Raw genomic sequence first — 16440 nt, forward strand, 5'->3', positions numbered from 1 at the left:
AAACAATGACTTGTGTGTTGTGTGGGAACAATTGGTAATGGTTATGTGCAGTAAACATTTTCATGAACTCAATTCACCTTAATGTGTGTTCCTAAATTTGTGTTAGAAGAAGAGAGCAGTTATGATTTTGGTTTACAGCATAAACAACTGAAAACTAAGGTTTTGGGCATTGTTTTCTCTCAACGCATACATTTGTCTAAATATGGCCAAGGATACGCATTATTGTGGTTTTCCCGGCCGTCGTCTTCGTCACTAAAGGAAAAAATCTGTGGGAGAGAATTCCTCTGCCATTTTCAAGTATGTTTCTTTTTTTGAGTCTTCAGCTTGAAGCGTCCTTTGGTCTTTGACTCCCTCGTCGTAATGTGACATGAGTGCGTGCGTGTCTGTTATGATTTTGCTTCCTGGTATCGATGACCCGCCTTATCTTGCTTCTGATTGGCCAGTCTGTAATGTTTTGCCCTAACTTTAGCCAATTGTGACTCATTATACAAACACCAACCAATCATCATGAATATTCTCTGTATCTATGGGTGTTCTGATTCATCCAGGTCATTGTAATTTCTCTGTATTCTTTTGGCCGGGATTTGCAGTCCAGTTTCTGAAATGTAGTTAAGTTACTTAGCTTCACTACATGTAGCGTGTTCCTGCCCATCACTGTTAGTCATATATATTTTATGTAAAAAAACGGACATCATTACAAAAATATTAAAGGACATCAAAACACATCATTTAAAATAATTGTAACCAGCCCCTTATTAAGTCATCCAGCAGCTATGAAATTATAAAAGGATGTTGCTGAATAGACGATGTGTCTAATATTTTTTATTTCTGACCGTCCAAAAATATCAAAACGTACACATAGGACGGCAGATTCTCTGTCCATCGTGTGTCTTTGCAGCACGAGCACTCCTCTCTCACAGCCATGTGTGGAATTGTATTAGTTTGAGCGTCCTTAACAAAGGTGCTAAATAAAACACAAAATAATGCTCCCAAAACAGTGATGAGTGTTGATAAATCACATTGCGCGTGTTGTATAAACTATTTGCATAGTTCCTCTCGGTATTGTGGCCGATCTGATGATCAGCATACTTATTAATGAACACAGAGATTCAAAACGGATTGCACTTTACACACGTTTAGCATGGATCAGCTTTGCGTGTGCTATCAAGTTTGCACATGTTTTAGTACACACAAGCCTTTAGTAAATCAGGCAATGCAAGAATTATATTGATGAGAATGATAATAATAGCGTGTAACAGATCAGCATCATATCAGACCTGTAATAGGTGTTGTCGGTGCAGGGCTCATGAACCTGAACGATGATGAAGACGTGCTGGAAGTGGGAGCGTATAGACTTTGGAGTGAAGGGCAATGCGCCAGGCTCCTGGAACACGATGGTCACAATGTCGTTGCCAATGTGTCGTTTCCTCAGCAACTGAAACCAAAAATCGTTAAGATTGTTTTACAAGCAATCCACACGTCCATAAAACCAGCAATATATAATATTTTTGACATTTTCAGAAGGAACGCCGGCCTTTCTTTGCCATCACTACTACATCAATATTACAAAAAAATCAATGGGGAAGAACTTAAATTCCCATTAGGCATTAGAAATTAATACCATGCTCTAAAAACACACTCATTAGCTACACGTGCACAAAGACAAAATCAATACAAGAGCTGTATTGAAAATTCTCCCTTTGTTAAGAGAATAATACAGTGCATTACACTGAGAGGTATTTATACTCTCTCAGCCACAATAATTAATTTTACTACATGAATACTTCTCTGCAGTGGCGGTTTTAGTTATGGGCCACAAAGGCAATTGCCCAGGGCAGCATTCTCTCGGGGGCGCAACAAAGATGAGGGGCGACTCATATTTGTGGTAAGTGCTTGTCAGGTCAGGATATGTGATGTGTCAGATTACAGAAGGTATACCGCTGTCGCCCATGCTTCCCAGATGAAGTACGCCGGGGGGTAAATATGGGGTCTCGCACAGGGCGCCATTGAAGTTAGAACCACTTCTGCCTCTCTGAGTGTGTTACTCAATACCGAGTATCATATATTTTGATACAGTTCTTGTGTTGGATTGCATTAGATTGACCAGGCAATCCTATTGAAGTGTCTGGTGAGTGTACAGTAGATGAACAGTCAGTATATTCAGCAATAACAGTTTTAAGTTCCAAAGCTGTAGCAACCATTAAGCAGACAGCTGAACATCACATCTCATGCTTTATTCTAGTTTTTTGTGTTAATCTATATTAGCGTGCCATATCCAGTTTGTGCATTCAATGCTTAAACTGCAGATTGCACATACAGTAAGAGTTTGACGTCTGACCAGCAAAGCCACACTTTGGGGCAGAATTTTCACATCATGCACATTAGAGACTACAAAGAATCCAACTTAGTAAAGCATTTAACAAGTTTTTGTATAGAGTTGTGCTTTTATGTTTTAGAATTGATGTGTGTAATCTCTACTGTCATAGCACTGTGAGAGATTGTAAAATTACCTGTTGGGTGTTGTTGGCTGTGTAGGGCAGCATAGTGGACACGTGGAACATTATCTCATAGTCTTGGTAGCGTGTGTAGAGGGAATGTGTCCCTGTTGAGTCGGCTGCACAACAAAAAGACACACATATCAAGAAACAACAAGAAGTTTACTGCTATGTACATCACTGAATGTAAACCAGCTGTGAGATCATTAGCAGGTGCTATTTTGCAGACATGATTTAAACAATGAGTTTGAGTTATCTCAGGTCTTCCTGACAGTGGTTTTGCATAGCTGTGAGACACAGCCAATAGATCAGAGTGAGGTGAGTGTTTTAGCTTACTTTTGTTGTCCAGCTGAGCTCTGTATTTCTCCCAACCCTTCAGTCTCACGCGGTCCCCAAGCAGCTCCAAAAACTCCTCAAATGCTGGGCCAGAGCTCTCATTGTTGTACATGTCCTCCTCGGAGCTCTGTGCTGCCCGGCAGTACATCACACCAACCTTTCGCTGGAAATTCAGCTACATTATGAGACACAAAAAGGTAGGAAAGTTTTATTATAAACACATATGAATACGCTGTCATATTTAGACCATTTTGTTTGTTTGGATGCCAGCGAGTGTGGCTGTGCGGTTATATGTGTTTAGACATCACTCCTTGACACCACTGCTTCCAATCCAATGCTTCCTGTCCAACCTGATGGAGCTTGAGCGGTGCTGCAAGGATTAATGGGCAAAGAGGAATGGGCGAAACTGCCCAAAGATAGGTGTGCCAACTTGTGGCATCGTATTCAAAAAGACTTTAGGCTGTAATTACCAAAGGTGCATCAACAAATGATTGAGCAAAGGCTGTGAATACTCATGTACATGTGGGTTTTTTTGGATAAATTTGCTAAATTTAAAAAAAGTTTTGAAAAAAGCCTTTTGTCATTATGGAGTATTGTGTGTCGAATTTTGAGGACAAAAATTAATTTATTCCATTTTTAAATAAGGCTGTAACATAACAAAATGTGAAAAAAATTAAGCTCTGTGAATACTTTTCGGATGCACTGTAAATATCTTTGGTGAAAAACACCAAAACACCACTTTTTATCTGAAATAGTAATCCAATTTTAATTTAAAATGGAAAACCCCATCTAATTAACACATTTTACCATACCATGTTGCAATGTTTTTTTACATAGCTAAAGGGATCTTAAAAATTCATTTTTGAACAAAATGTAAGTGTTTCAAACTTTCAGGTGCAGGTGGGTTTTCAAACCTGACACATCTTTAATCCTTGGCTGAACAACAGTGTTTTCAAAATATCAACTCTCATCAGATTATTGATAAATATTTGGACTTGTTTTAATTTCAAAGGCACAATTTCACTACCGTGAAATTGCTATCCACCTGTGTAGCCCACATTAATCTTTTTTAATCTGCCTCCAACTACTCATGCACAAAACTAATTTATGTACTTGTTCAGTTAAAATTGCTGCTTTGTACCCAGAATCTTTTATTAAAACCTTTTTTGCGTGTTTTGTTACAAAAATATGGGCTCTGGAAACTTCTTACAATTATGCACAACAGTAGGGTGTGAAACATTTTATATCACTTTTAAACATTTGTCACTTGCACAAATCAGTACAAAGGGATACCATCTTTGATCCTCAAGGCTAAAAGGTAAAGTTTAATTGAGATATAGTAAGAAAATTTAACATTTGCGTTTTTTTCCATACCCATCATTAGAAAACCTAGGAACATTAGTAGGAAAAATAGTACCTGATGGTTTACACCAGAGGTGCCCAAACTTTTTGCCTTCAAAGACCAAAGTAAAAATGTGCCAACGAACCGCTGGCCAAGCAATTTTAATCGTGAACCACAAATAGTCAAAAAGTTCCTATATTTGGTACTAATAACGATGATAGATACCTCTTTATATCGATAAATGTGTTTTAGACTGCAATATTTTTCAATTAAAAACACTTTATTACGTACGGACTAGTATGTCTAGTTTGTGTACTATTGTGTGTTTAGCTGTTGTGTAGCTGCTAGCTCCTAGTAGTCTATAGCCAACCATGATTACCTTCTGTAAATGACTTGACTAAAATAGAAGAAAAGACCAATCTTGTGTGTTTATTGGAGGACATTTAGGTGTTAATTGGCTGTCCAGCTTTGCACAAGTAAACATGCAGCAGAACTGCTTGTAGTAAAACTAATATATGAAAGTTTAGATCACCTTCAGTATATAATCAGATACTTGTTTTTATGCTGTTATTGGACCGATATGTAATATCAATATTGAATCGGGGCACCCGTAGGGAGCTTAAAAGTTCAGTATGAATATGTATTACATTTGGAAAGCCACCCTTTGGTGGGTCAAATCAAACAACTCAACGGGCCGAATTTGGCCCCCGGGCCCCACTTTGGGCAACCATGGTTTAGTACCACCTCAGAAAAAACGTGTCTCTCCAAGTACCACTATAATGACTAACATTAAAATAGAGTAGCATTGTAGGCCTAACTAAGTATTCATTAAAAACTAGGCAGAAGTTTGATTTAACAAGTATATTTACTGTAATATTTTTGGCCACTGTAACAATACACACAGTTCTAACAGTAACACTGTTTTTTAATATAGGAAAAAAAAACACTGTACTTGAATTAAGTGATTATTTGGCGTACCACTACATGGAGCCCGCGTACCACTTGTGGTACATGTACAACAGTTTGAGAATCACTGGTTTAGGGTACTCCAGCATTGCCGTTACAAGTACTCACCCCCTGTTCATCCAGCTTCAGCAAGGTGTCGCGGACTTTGGGGGAGTTAGAGGCCAAGCGGAGGCAGTGCAGGTTAAGATCGGGCATGATGAACTCCAGCAGCCTCTTAGGAGACAAGCCTCGTGGGGTTGTGTGACGTGCAGCAGAGGGTACAGATTCCTCTAAGATGGAACCTCGTGGCGTTTTCATCTGAGAAGAGGATTCAGTCTCAGGTCACAACTTCCTAAATCCAGTTTCCAAAACTGGTCCAAAGTTGACGTTTACCTCTGTGGTGCGAAAGATGATTCTGTAATTGTACTGAGCTCCGCTTGTGCCTTCTTTCTCCTCTCTGCGGAAACTGATGGCCACCGGGCCGAGGCGATCATCCATGCCAAAGAAATTCTGATGTTCTGTAATTAGGTGCTCACATTCAATACACTGCATGTTTACGAAGACAGCATATTTTTATACAGTCCCAGATGTCATCAGCTTGTGCACTAAAAATGACCAGTAAATTTACGTTTATTGATTTGTGAATTTGTGTCCACATGGACGATAGCACCCATATTTGGAGCTGACACTTGACCTCTGACCTAATGCAACTGATTAGGTGTGGTTAGGGAGGTGACTGCAGAATCTGAGCATGTCAGCCAAGAGGAGAAAAATGCAGATTTACTCCGCACAAAAAATTATATTTATGGAGTGTTCTATTCAAGGACACCTAGGGCCTGATTTACTAAAAGATTGCGTGTACTAAAACACGTCCAACCTGGTAGCACACGCAAAGCTGATCTACAAAATGTGTGCAAAGTGGATTGTGTATGTTAAGTGAGCAGAATAAGGCGTGCAATCCATTTTACGTCTGTCTTCATTAATATGCAAAATATATGCTGATCATCAAAACGCCCACGACACTGGGAGGAGAAGATGCAGGTATACATATCTAGCACGCGCAATGTAATTTATCAACATTCATTTAGCACGTGTCAGAATAAAGTGCAAACTGACAGTTCTACACACGGCTTCAGGATAAGTGCTGGCGCTACCCAGACAGACGATGGACAGACGAGAATCCTCCACCCTGCGTGTGTGAAAAAATTTTGGACGGTCAGAAATAAATAATATTAGGCATATCCCGTATTCAGCAACATAATTTCATCATTTTATAGCTGTTAAAGGACTTAAGGGACTGATTAAAACAAATTAAATTCATGCATTTTGTTGTCATTTAATATTTTTTCATGATGTTCGTTTTTTTATTTATTATACATATATACATACATATGTATATATATATATATATATATATATATATATATATATATATATATATATATATATATATATATATATATATATATATATATATATATATATTTTTTTTCATGATGTTCGTTTTTTTATTTATTATACATATATACATACATATGTGTATATATATATATATATATGTATATATATATATATATATATATATATATATATATATATATATATATATATATATATATATATATATATATATATATATATATATATATATATATATATATATATATATATATATATATATATATATGTATAATTAAAATATTTCCTATATGAAGACAACTTCTTTAAGTATGCATTTTTTGCATCAGCCTCTCTACAATGAGCACACTTTCGGCGGTAAAAAAAAAGAGGTTTCAATGTGATGCACCACATAGTCTTAGTAAACACACGCAACACGCCCACTAATAGTACACACTATTTTATAGATCGCACATGCAGTTTAGCGTGTAGTATTTGGTTCTTACTAAATCAGGCCTTTACTGTACTATAGTTCCCCACTATGATCTAACATCATTTAAAAAGCTCCAGAATGAACAGGATAGGACAACTTGAATTTTTGAGTAACTACCAGTACCTAAAACAACCTGCTGTTTTTTGGTGTGTTTCTTACCTTTCATGTAGAAATATTTACGATAGTAATGCGCCCCCAGATCTGCATGCTCTATAAAGTAGTTGCTTTTTCCCTGCTGCTGGACATGACTTTCTCTGGGCTCCTCCAGGACCGACACAGCATCGTTGGGGGTACGCGGACTCAACCAAAATCCCCGCCTTGCTGGGAATCGGCCCAGGCCCACCTGCTCTTCTCCCCCTGTCTCATTTCGGAAGTGGGGGCAACTGAGAAGAAGCTCGTTGTCGTTGCCGTCACCTTCATCCAGCAGCAACGACTGTTCAGGGTCATCCACAATTCCCCCATTGCCACCTCCGCCTTGTGCAGGTGAGGAAGGCGTGGCCTGAGAGAGGGGCCGCATTTGGGAAGCGGCGGACGCCCCAGAGGTGATGTTCTTTTTGCGTCCAATACTGTCTCTGTTAGAGGCCGCCTCTGTGAGGTCAAACAGGATGCTCTGGACGTCATAATGTGCAAAGTTCCTCACCCAAGCGCCGATGTTGTCACAGGGACCAGGCTGAGGGATTTGAGGGGGCACAGGTTTGGACTTTTTAATCAGTCCTTCAGGCTTGGGAGGCTTGGCAGGCTTTGGAGAGTCCCCCAGTGCAGAAGACAGACCTCGAAAGAACCCATCAGGCTCTGGAGGGTTGCCTTGCAGTCCTAAAAGTAGGAAGGGGTCTTTAAAGCGGAGGGCATTAGGGCTCAGGGGCCCTTGGTCCGCAGTTCCTAACTCTTGGACTTGAGTCTGTCTCTCCAGTGATGACAAACTGCCATATTCTCTGTGCAGCAGCACAACTGACTCTCCCTGAGCCCCCACGCCCACCTTCTCACAGACCACCCGCGTTGCTTTCCCACCAGCCTTCCCACCAGAGTCCAAGTCTCCTAAAGTCACATCACTGTTACTCCTCTGCATGATGTGGCCTCGGCCGACTGCCCGTAGGGTCAGACAGGCTCGACTTGGGGTCAGGTTGTCTCCATTAGACCCATCACCCTCCCGCCTGGGTGGCCATTCTACCACACCCACTTCCCGTTTGGGATCGAAGTTGACGGTGGCGACCGGCGGCCGTACATTCTGCCGCCTAAACTTACGAACAAATAGGTCATCGGACTGCATTTTGCCTGGGAAACCGCTTCCGATCCAATGTATTATTATCCAGATGGAGAGCCTCCACCTAGTGAGCGCAACACTTTTAATCTCTTGTCAAAACGTTTAAACACATACACACAGGGGAGTGTGAATGGTAAAGACTGGTGCAAAGAGAATCTCTCTGCAGAGTTTCATCCAGGCGTGCAGTTGTGGGTTTTGGGAGTGATCCGGTAGTTGCGAAGTTCCGCTTCCTGCGGAACACAGATGACCATCACTGTGGCCCAGCTCTCCTTCCTCTCAGATGAGGCGCTGTCTGCACACCCAACATGGCAACCACTGAGCCTTCAGTGCCTGCCAAGGAAAGCAAGGTGCATCTTAAATCTCTGTCAAATGTGTTAGTGTCAGAAGTTGTCATGTCAAATCAAGCTTTATCCAGATCTGATTCAGATTATGTATCTTGTCGCCATTAAACAGAACATCCGATGTAACATACATGACTTAGGTAGTAGCTTTTTCAAATCTATACATATTGGGTGTAGTCATCAGGTTTTTACACATATTTCTTTTTTGATGATTATATAGCTAATAAGATCATAAATCCTAGCTTTCCACTGATTAATGGTTAATTTCCCAGGCAAGCGTGAGTGCAGGTTTGCCCATCGCTGCGTGCTCTTGTTCTATTCCATTATTACTGCATAGTAATGTTGAACGTGTCTCTAAACAGCTCCATCAGGCTCAACACAACAACCCAATTACATGCAAGTTTGCAATAGGCTTTCCTCGCACTAGGTGGGTGGGTGCAGGGTCTTCCTGACTCACTGGAAGTCTGGCAACATACAATAGAAGTATACCGTCTTTCACATTTCTTCACAGAAGCTTGGCTTTAATTCACGCATTAACATTAAAAAGCAATTTTCTTCTCTGCACTAAATACTAAAAAGTCAAAAAAAGCGAATGTTTGAGCTTTATTGGGAACTTACTAACTAATACACTTGTGTATATTTCTATGGTTGTTTTACAACAATGATGTCAATCCTCTGAAGTTGAAAGCTGTCGTTGCGGTCAGTAACGCAAAGCTTCTTCCTGTCAAGTTTTTCACATGCATCTCGTGCTTGCATCCTGAGGAACAGGTGCAGTGGCACATACACGAACACGCACACACTAAAGAATAGACGTCACATGGGTCTGCCGCTTCCTGCCCGAGTAAAAAGACACAGAGGAAGCTTTGTAGTTTGCAAAGATGCATTTACAAAGCACAAAATATAGAAGTTGTGTCACAATAACAAGTTTGAGTCGTGCGGCGAGATATGCTAATGTGACAAGGTGTTTACGTGCAGGCTGCTAATGAGAAAACAGTCACAGTTGTAGGCTGTGTGCAAGAAGTGTTGTTGACTGCACAGTTTGGCCTGGCGTGTGTCCATATGGACTGTTGATTCATAACATTTGACTCAGCATTTGAGCACCTACTGGTTTGCGAATATTTACTCCTTAGTAACCTTGGTGTAGGACACTCGCCTTATACGGTGATAAAGTAGAAAAAAACGAAATAGAAAGTGAACACTGATGATCTATTAGCTATGTTAACACTCTGTCAAGGTTTAATAACCTGCTGTGAGTCTTTGAATAACAGCAAGTGACACTCTGCTTGCCAAATAGTGAGCCAACATTTAATGAGGCCCTCTTTCGTTAGTTATAAATTATATTTTTACAGTTAATGGTGACTGTGGAATTTTACTCAATAGACAAATAAAAGTGGCAGCAGCTTGAACTTGATGGAGAGCCAAAACTAACTATTAAACAGCTGCAATTTACAAATAATTTATAATATCATTAGTAAAATACATATATATATAAAGTGTTATCTTGAATGCCTAACACAGTTAGGTTTGTGTAAAAGCTGTCTGGAGGGTTTATAAAGACGTTAAATGCATACAATATTCAGATAAATCGTAAAATAAATTGCTTACTTCGCAGAAATTCAACTACCACGGGGGTGTTTTGAGTTAAGAGCTCCGTCATGGAACCAATTAAGCTTGTAAGTTGAGATGCTACTTTATTTCTGGCTTCTTTAAGAACAAACTAAGCCTGGACAAATTCCAACATCACCATGCCTGTCCTCATTATGCAGAAGTACACAGTTTGAATGGCACTGAGCAGTATTAATTCACACATTTAAACTGAGAATTTACATCAACATAGATTTTGGTAAAACAGTCCCGTTCTTAAAACATGCAACATTTGGCTGAGCAAGGAAAATATAATTTTGTGCAGTTGATTATGCAAAGTCGTAATAACACAGAACCGTATGTTGTTCCTCACGCATTGCAGGGATGTTACAAAAAGTGAAGCGGCAGCTGCTGAACATATATAGCTAATGTTGATGTATGCAAAAAACAAATTAGGTGATGTTCCGACAAACAGAATTTGTGCCGCACTCCACCACTACAAAGCTACCTTGAACTCCCTGCCTTTGACAAAGCGCCTATGCCCAAGCTTCATAAGATGCCCATCCCATGAATCAGTCTTTGTTTCCATGGTAACCTGTCCAATGCCCAAGTCTAAATGTGGTATGCTGTCCACCAGGACTTTGTGATAACCGCAACCTAAATCCCAACACTTGAAATAAGCATAATTTCTTGTTAGAGCACCAGATGTGTAGAATTCTTCAAATACAAGTACCCAAAGATCAACATGGAGGAGTATTTGGCCGCAAGATATGATAGAACACAAATGGTTATATTATTTATTGTTCACAAAAAAACAAAATAAATAACTTTCCAAATTAATCTTGAACGATGTCGCAGCTACAAACTATAAACACACATGTTCAGCCTAATAACACAAAAAAGACATACAGTATATTTATAAATCTTAGGTATAAACTTTTTCCACGCATCTGTATTGATGAAAAGTGACCACAAGGTTATTTATTGCGTTCTCAAACCTTAGAATTTTTAACCCAAATTTCATACATTCAAGTTTTGAAAGCAACATGGCTACTTTGTTAAATTAATTTATTGTAGATTGTGGTCGCTCGCCACAATTACATTTGGCGCTGCCTGTTATGTCCTCACTCATAAACAAGACTGTTATTGCAGCTTGTCGTTACAACTCTGTTGGATGGAGATGTTGTGTGATGTGGTTATGATTACGGTATTAGTTTATTTTGAACATGCAAACAGAGTACATAATCACATATTTACAGTTTCACGTTTCAACATGTCTGAAAAGGAGTAGGTTTAATAATGTTTCTGTTTAACAGCAAATGCTAACACATTAGTTCACCCTTTGTGCTCAATCTGTAACACAAACATACATAAATTATCAATACAGTTCACATGAGTAAATAGTTATTATTACGCTACAATTTACATAATTAGGTGAATATGTAATAGATAATAATTGTATATGGCTCAGGATGTTTATCAGGATTTTTCTTCATTGTACTTTGTAAAGAGGATGTCGCTGTGGCTTGTGCAGCCCTTTGAGACACTTGTGATTTAGGGCTATATAAATAAACATTGATTGATTGATTGATTAAACACTTTGAGATTTAACAGTTTCTTAAACTGGATAATATTAGTAAATTGTTTGACTTCTATTCAACTAATAGACTTCTATTAGTCTATTCCATAGATTAACTCCACATACAGACGTATTATATGTTCTAAGTTTTGTAGGCGCAATTAAAATGTTTTTAGTTTTAGTATTATTATTTTAGTTTTACTTAGATTCAAGAATAGTCTTTTTTTTAACAAATCAACCCTTTAAATGGGTTGTTTGCAGTTTGCTCAAAGTTAAAACATTTTTAACCAAAAAATAACAAGAACACCACCAGTGAGATAACGTTATCATTAGTGGTTTAACAGAACATATCTGTTTTTTTTGTTTGTTTTTTTACTGAAAAATCGATTTTTTTTTACAGTGTATGTAATACAAATATAATAATCAAATGCATAGCAATTAATTTTATAATATCATGAGGTGAATTCTTATACATTTATATGCATAAATTATATACAGTGACTCGCGGCCCTCTTAGGGCAGCCATAACTGCGATGTGGCCCTCAGTGTAACCGTGTTTGACACCCCTTTAAATGTCTATTCTTCACAATTGTTAATTATATTACTACTCTTGTCCACAATCACTTGCAGGGAGCGCGTGCACACACACAAAAGCAGTCCCAGTCCCCTAACATTTTGGAGTCATGCTGTTGTTACAATAGGCTATACATCCAATGATAGGCTAGATTAGCTAACCAAATCGCTATCATTAGCTAACAACACACACAAGCTAATGCGTAGTTACGCCATTATGTGCTAAAAGACATATGAGGGTGAGATATAATGCTAAAAATACATTATAAGTCAGTGCCCTTTAAGCATCTGTGTAGAGGCTGCAAACAGCCCCTTTAAGTTATTAATGTATGCTGTAAATATGTTTTATTAGCATCTGTGTGTTCCTGAACAAAATGTAGTCATATCATCTGCAAATAGTATTAACTTTAAGTCATTCATAACTTTACAAATGTAGTATAGAGATTGAATAATTTTGGTTCCAGTATTGATCCCTGGGGTACACAGCAAAATGTATTTAAAGCTGCATGCGTGTGTTCGCCGAGCTTCACGTATTGCTTTGTATTGGTTAAGTAGTTTTGTAACAGTTTTTTTTTAACCTTTTGATGCCATGCATTTCTAATTTGTGAATTAGGAAATAATAATTAATTGTCTGAAATTATTATTTTAGGTCCAGAAACACTGCGGATGCACACTGTTTACATTTGCACTGTTTACATTTGCCTTTGCACTGTTTTCATTTGCATTGCTAATTTCCTCCTTTGATGTTAAAATGTATCCGTATTATTCACTTTTGAATTAACTGAATATGAATTTCAATGTGTTGTTAATTTTTCAAATATTTTAGAAAATTGTGGAGGTAAGGAAACAGGCCTGTAGTTTGTAAACTGGTGTTTTTCCTCAGTCTAATAAAATGCTACAACTTCTTCTATATTCATTTTGTTTGGGAATTAACCTTTTTGAAATTATAGATTACTGTTGTACATTAATGGTTCTGATATGTCTTTATAACATTTTTGCTAATTTCCCTATCAATTCCATTAGTATCAATTCGGGTTTTGAATGTAGTCCCAATTTTGATTATTTCCTCTTCTGTCACGTCCTTGAGGAACATTGAGTTGGGATTTCTGCCTATGGCATTAATTAAGTCCTCAATTGACAATTGATCTGGAATCTTTTCTTCCAGATTTGGTCCAATATTTACAAAGTAGTTATTGAAGCATTCAAATACGTTGTTCATATTGTAATTTTTCACATCTCCATCTGATAACTATTGAGGATAATGCAGTTAAGGATGCCCAATGTTGCTATGATATTATTTTGGTCCCAGTCTGATAAATGACTAATATTTTTGCTACATGCTCATAAGATGCTAAATAGCTTGATTGCATAGGTTATATGTATTGTACTCCTTTTCTGCCTCTACAGCTCATTGTCTTGTAAATGTTCTATTTATTGTATTGTCTCGTTGCACGTATTTTGTAATCTCTTTGTCATGCATGGCTGATTTCTCTTATTTTGCTTATAAGTAAGTTGTTTCCATGAACAATGTTTGTCATTGAGCATCATGTGTTAAAATGAAAGCTGCAGAAGTGTGTGACATTGATTTCATGTACAGTAAAAAGGAAGTGAGTATTTCCTTTCTATCTGCTATTTTTCATATGTGATTATTTGAAAGCTACACTTTTGCATTTACATTATCAATTTGTTTTGTGTCGGACATAACTGGATATCCTGTCAACACAAAATAAGGGACAAGCCATGCATTTAAAAATAAAATAAACCCACAGAAGACGGATAACCAGCGTAACATTTCCCTGGATATTTCCCAGTGATCAGTCTTGCATGAGTCTGGCTTAAACCATGTCCTGATATAAACGAATCAATGTGTGATGGCAAGACCGGCTGAGTGGCAATAAAAAATATCTTAAGGACATTAAGAGACAATAAACAGCAAATGCATTTTGAAAGGCTTTCCATACTGGAGTACAAGCTACAAGTCCTCAGGCCACATCCTGAGACAATATATTGTTTGTAATGTAAATTCATCTATGATATACAGTAATTACAATTCCACTTTCTAGGTTACTTGCCTGCTGATAAAATCCTTAGCAAACGTGCAGTAGTAAGAATAAGCCTGGCAAACACTGTCATCACACGTATAGACATTTAATAACAGTGCACTCACATTGTCTCCTGTCAGCCAGTGGAGTGGACAATGGGAAAGGAGCATGACCCCTCAACGTTGTCTGAGCCACAGGTCCACCACTGCATCAACAGCAACCCAGCTACTTCCTTTTAAATAAACTAGAGGAGGAAGTGCACCTAAGAACCCTCAACTCTTTGCTTTTGGCGTGTCATTAGGTACACCTGCACAATCTAATACAAGAGCTGTATTGAGAATTGTGCTTTTACAGGATTATTAGAAATACAAGATGGTAGGTAGACGGCCACAATGTACATCACTGGACAGGACTGGATTGCATTGCTCTACCTAGTGCGAGAATTGGTAAATTGCAGTTTTAGCAACCTTTGTTTTTAGTTTGTCAAAATGAAAAAGAAAGAGATTTTTGTGGTGTAGACTAGAGTAAATACAAACGTTTGTACTTAACTTTCTTATATAGCTAACGACTGTTATCAAAATATTATAAATGACTTTCACTACTACCGACCTGGGAAGTGCCGTTAGAGAGCAACTCATGATATCGTTGCGGTATGCCATTCCTTAACAAAAATTTGCCTTGATTTTCGAATACCGTCTTGGTTATGGTACGACCAAGCAATGCGCATAACAAACTACACTGAAAGTTCAATATAACGCAGCCCAATATAATGCCATATTCTTTATAGTGAGATCCTGCCATGGACCCCAAATTTTCACCCATTTGTTTCCACCAGAGTCAATCACGTTGTTTTTCCCCAAATTATTGCATACTTGCAACCTTACTGCTGGTCATGTCCTGTGTTGGTTTACTCTACACGACAGTTACGCGTCTTCATTGCTACACTTAAGACTTTTTTGTTGTTTGCCGTTGGCCACCCTTTGAGTTCCAGTTAGCTTCATGCTAGGCTACTGCCTTGTAAGTTTTTGTGCCTCGTACTGCAATTAACCAAGCATGCCTACCTACAAGCTGCTTGCTGGGAGACACAACGTTTGCAGACATGCGAACAGATCGTAACACTTACACAGTAAATCTTAATGAAAGTTTCAAAAAACAAGGAATTAAAAAAAATTAAAAATAACAAAAGATCGACCCAGTGATGTCCAAACCTTCTGTCTATTAAAGTCATATCAAGAAAGTTTAGACAGCTGAGCTACACCGCAAAACTTTTTCAAAAAGAAAAAGGGGAAAAAATAAGGACTTCTTTATAACGCGATCTCGGGAATAACGTGATCTGTATTTTATGGACCCAAACAACCGCGTTATATCAAACTTTGTGTGTAGTCAGTCCATTTGCCCGCATATCATTCCACAGAATTATGTGCCCAAACAAATAAATCACACATGTTGGTGACTGTGCTTTTTTATAGGGTAAGATTTCAAAACAAGCCACCATGGGGCCAAATAAAATTGTAAGTCTCAGCCCTTTGATAAAGGAGTTGAAAACACAATTTAATTAAAGAAATAACTCAAAGTAAAGCATGAATGTATGCGTGGTTCCTCAACAAAAAAGTTTGAATGTTTCTGTCGGCTATTGCTTTGAGGTAAAAATGTGCCTTGCAATAAGTCATCAAACACAGACTGAAAGAAGACAGACACGCCAGTGCTATTTTGAGGAAGTCATGGTCGCTTGACATAGAGTATTTTGCACACCGCAAGCATGCGTCCTGTGAAACGGGAAACGATGACTGACATTTGAACCAAGACTCGAGAGGATGAGTGTCATCATCATTCAGCCTCCACACCTTTTTGAAGCAGTCTACACATGAAGAAGCTGCTAACCACAGCCGACTCAGCGCTATAACGCCACCAGGATGACTGTGTGGCGATATAATCGGCTGATCTGTTTTCCCTTCAGGTGAAGCTGTGAAAATCAGCTTAAGGGATTAGCAGCAATTAGACATGATCGGTAACAAAAGTCACATTTAAAAAGTTAGCAATGTAAAGCTTTT

The 16440-nt window shown here is 38.3% G+C and overlaps 1 protein-coding gene across 5 annotated transcripts in view; it reads right to left on the reverse strand.

Moving 5' to 3' along the window:
- Window positions 1-16440, reverse strand: part of sipa1 (signal-induced proliferation-associated 1) — a 58588-nt gene that overhangs the window by 16407 nt on the left and 25741 nt on the right. For all 5 annotated transcript variants that reach the window (XM_062047761.1, XM_062047762.1, XM_062047758.1 and 2 more), the window contains 6 exons: window positions 7169-8600; window positions 5512-5636; window positions 5248-5436; window positions 2832-3006; window positions 2511-2614; window positions 1278-1435 (listed from right to left, as the gene is read on the reverse strand). In XM_062047761.1, the coding sequence (XP_061903745.1) occupies window positions 1278-1435; window positions 2511-2614; window positions 2832-3006; window positions 5248-5436; window positions 5512-5636; window positions 7169-8276 (1859 nt within the window). In that variant the 5' untranslated portion in view covers window positions 8277-8600. The remainder of the gene's footprint in view (window positions 1-1277; window positions 1436-2510; window positions 2615-2831; window positions 3007-5247; window positions 5437-5511; window positions 5637-7168; window positions 8601-16440) is intronic.

This window comes from Entelurus aequoreus, linkage group LG05 (genome assembly GCF_033978785.1).
Source record: "Entelurus aequoreus isolate RoL-2023_Sb linkage group LG05, RoL_Eaeq_v1.1, whole genome shotgun sequence".
Classification (NCBI taxonomy): Eukaryota; Metazoa; Chordata; class Actinopteri; order Syngnathiformes; family Syngnathidae; genus Entelurus; species Entelurus aequoreus.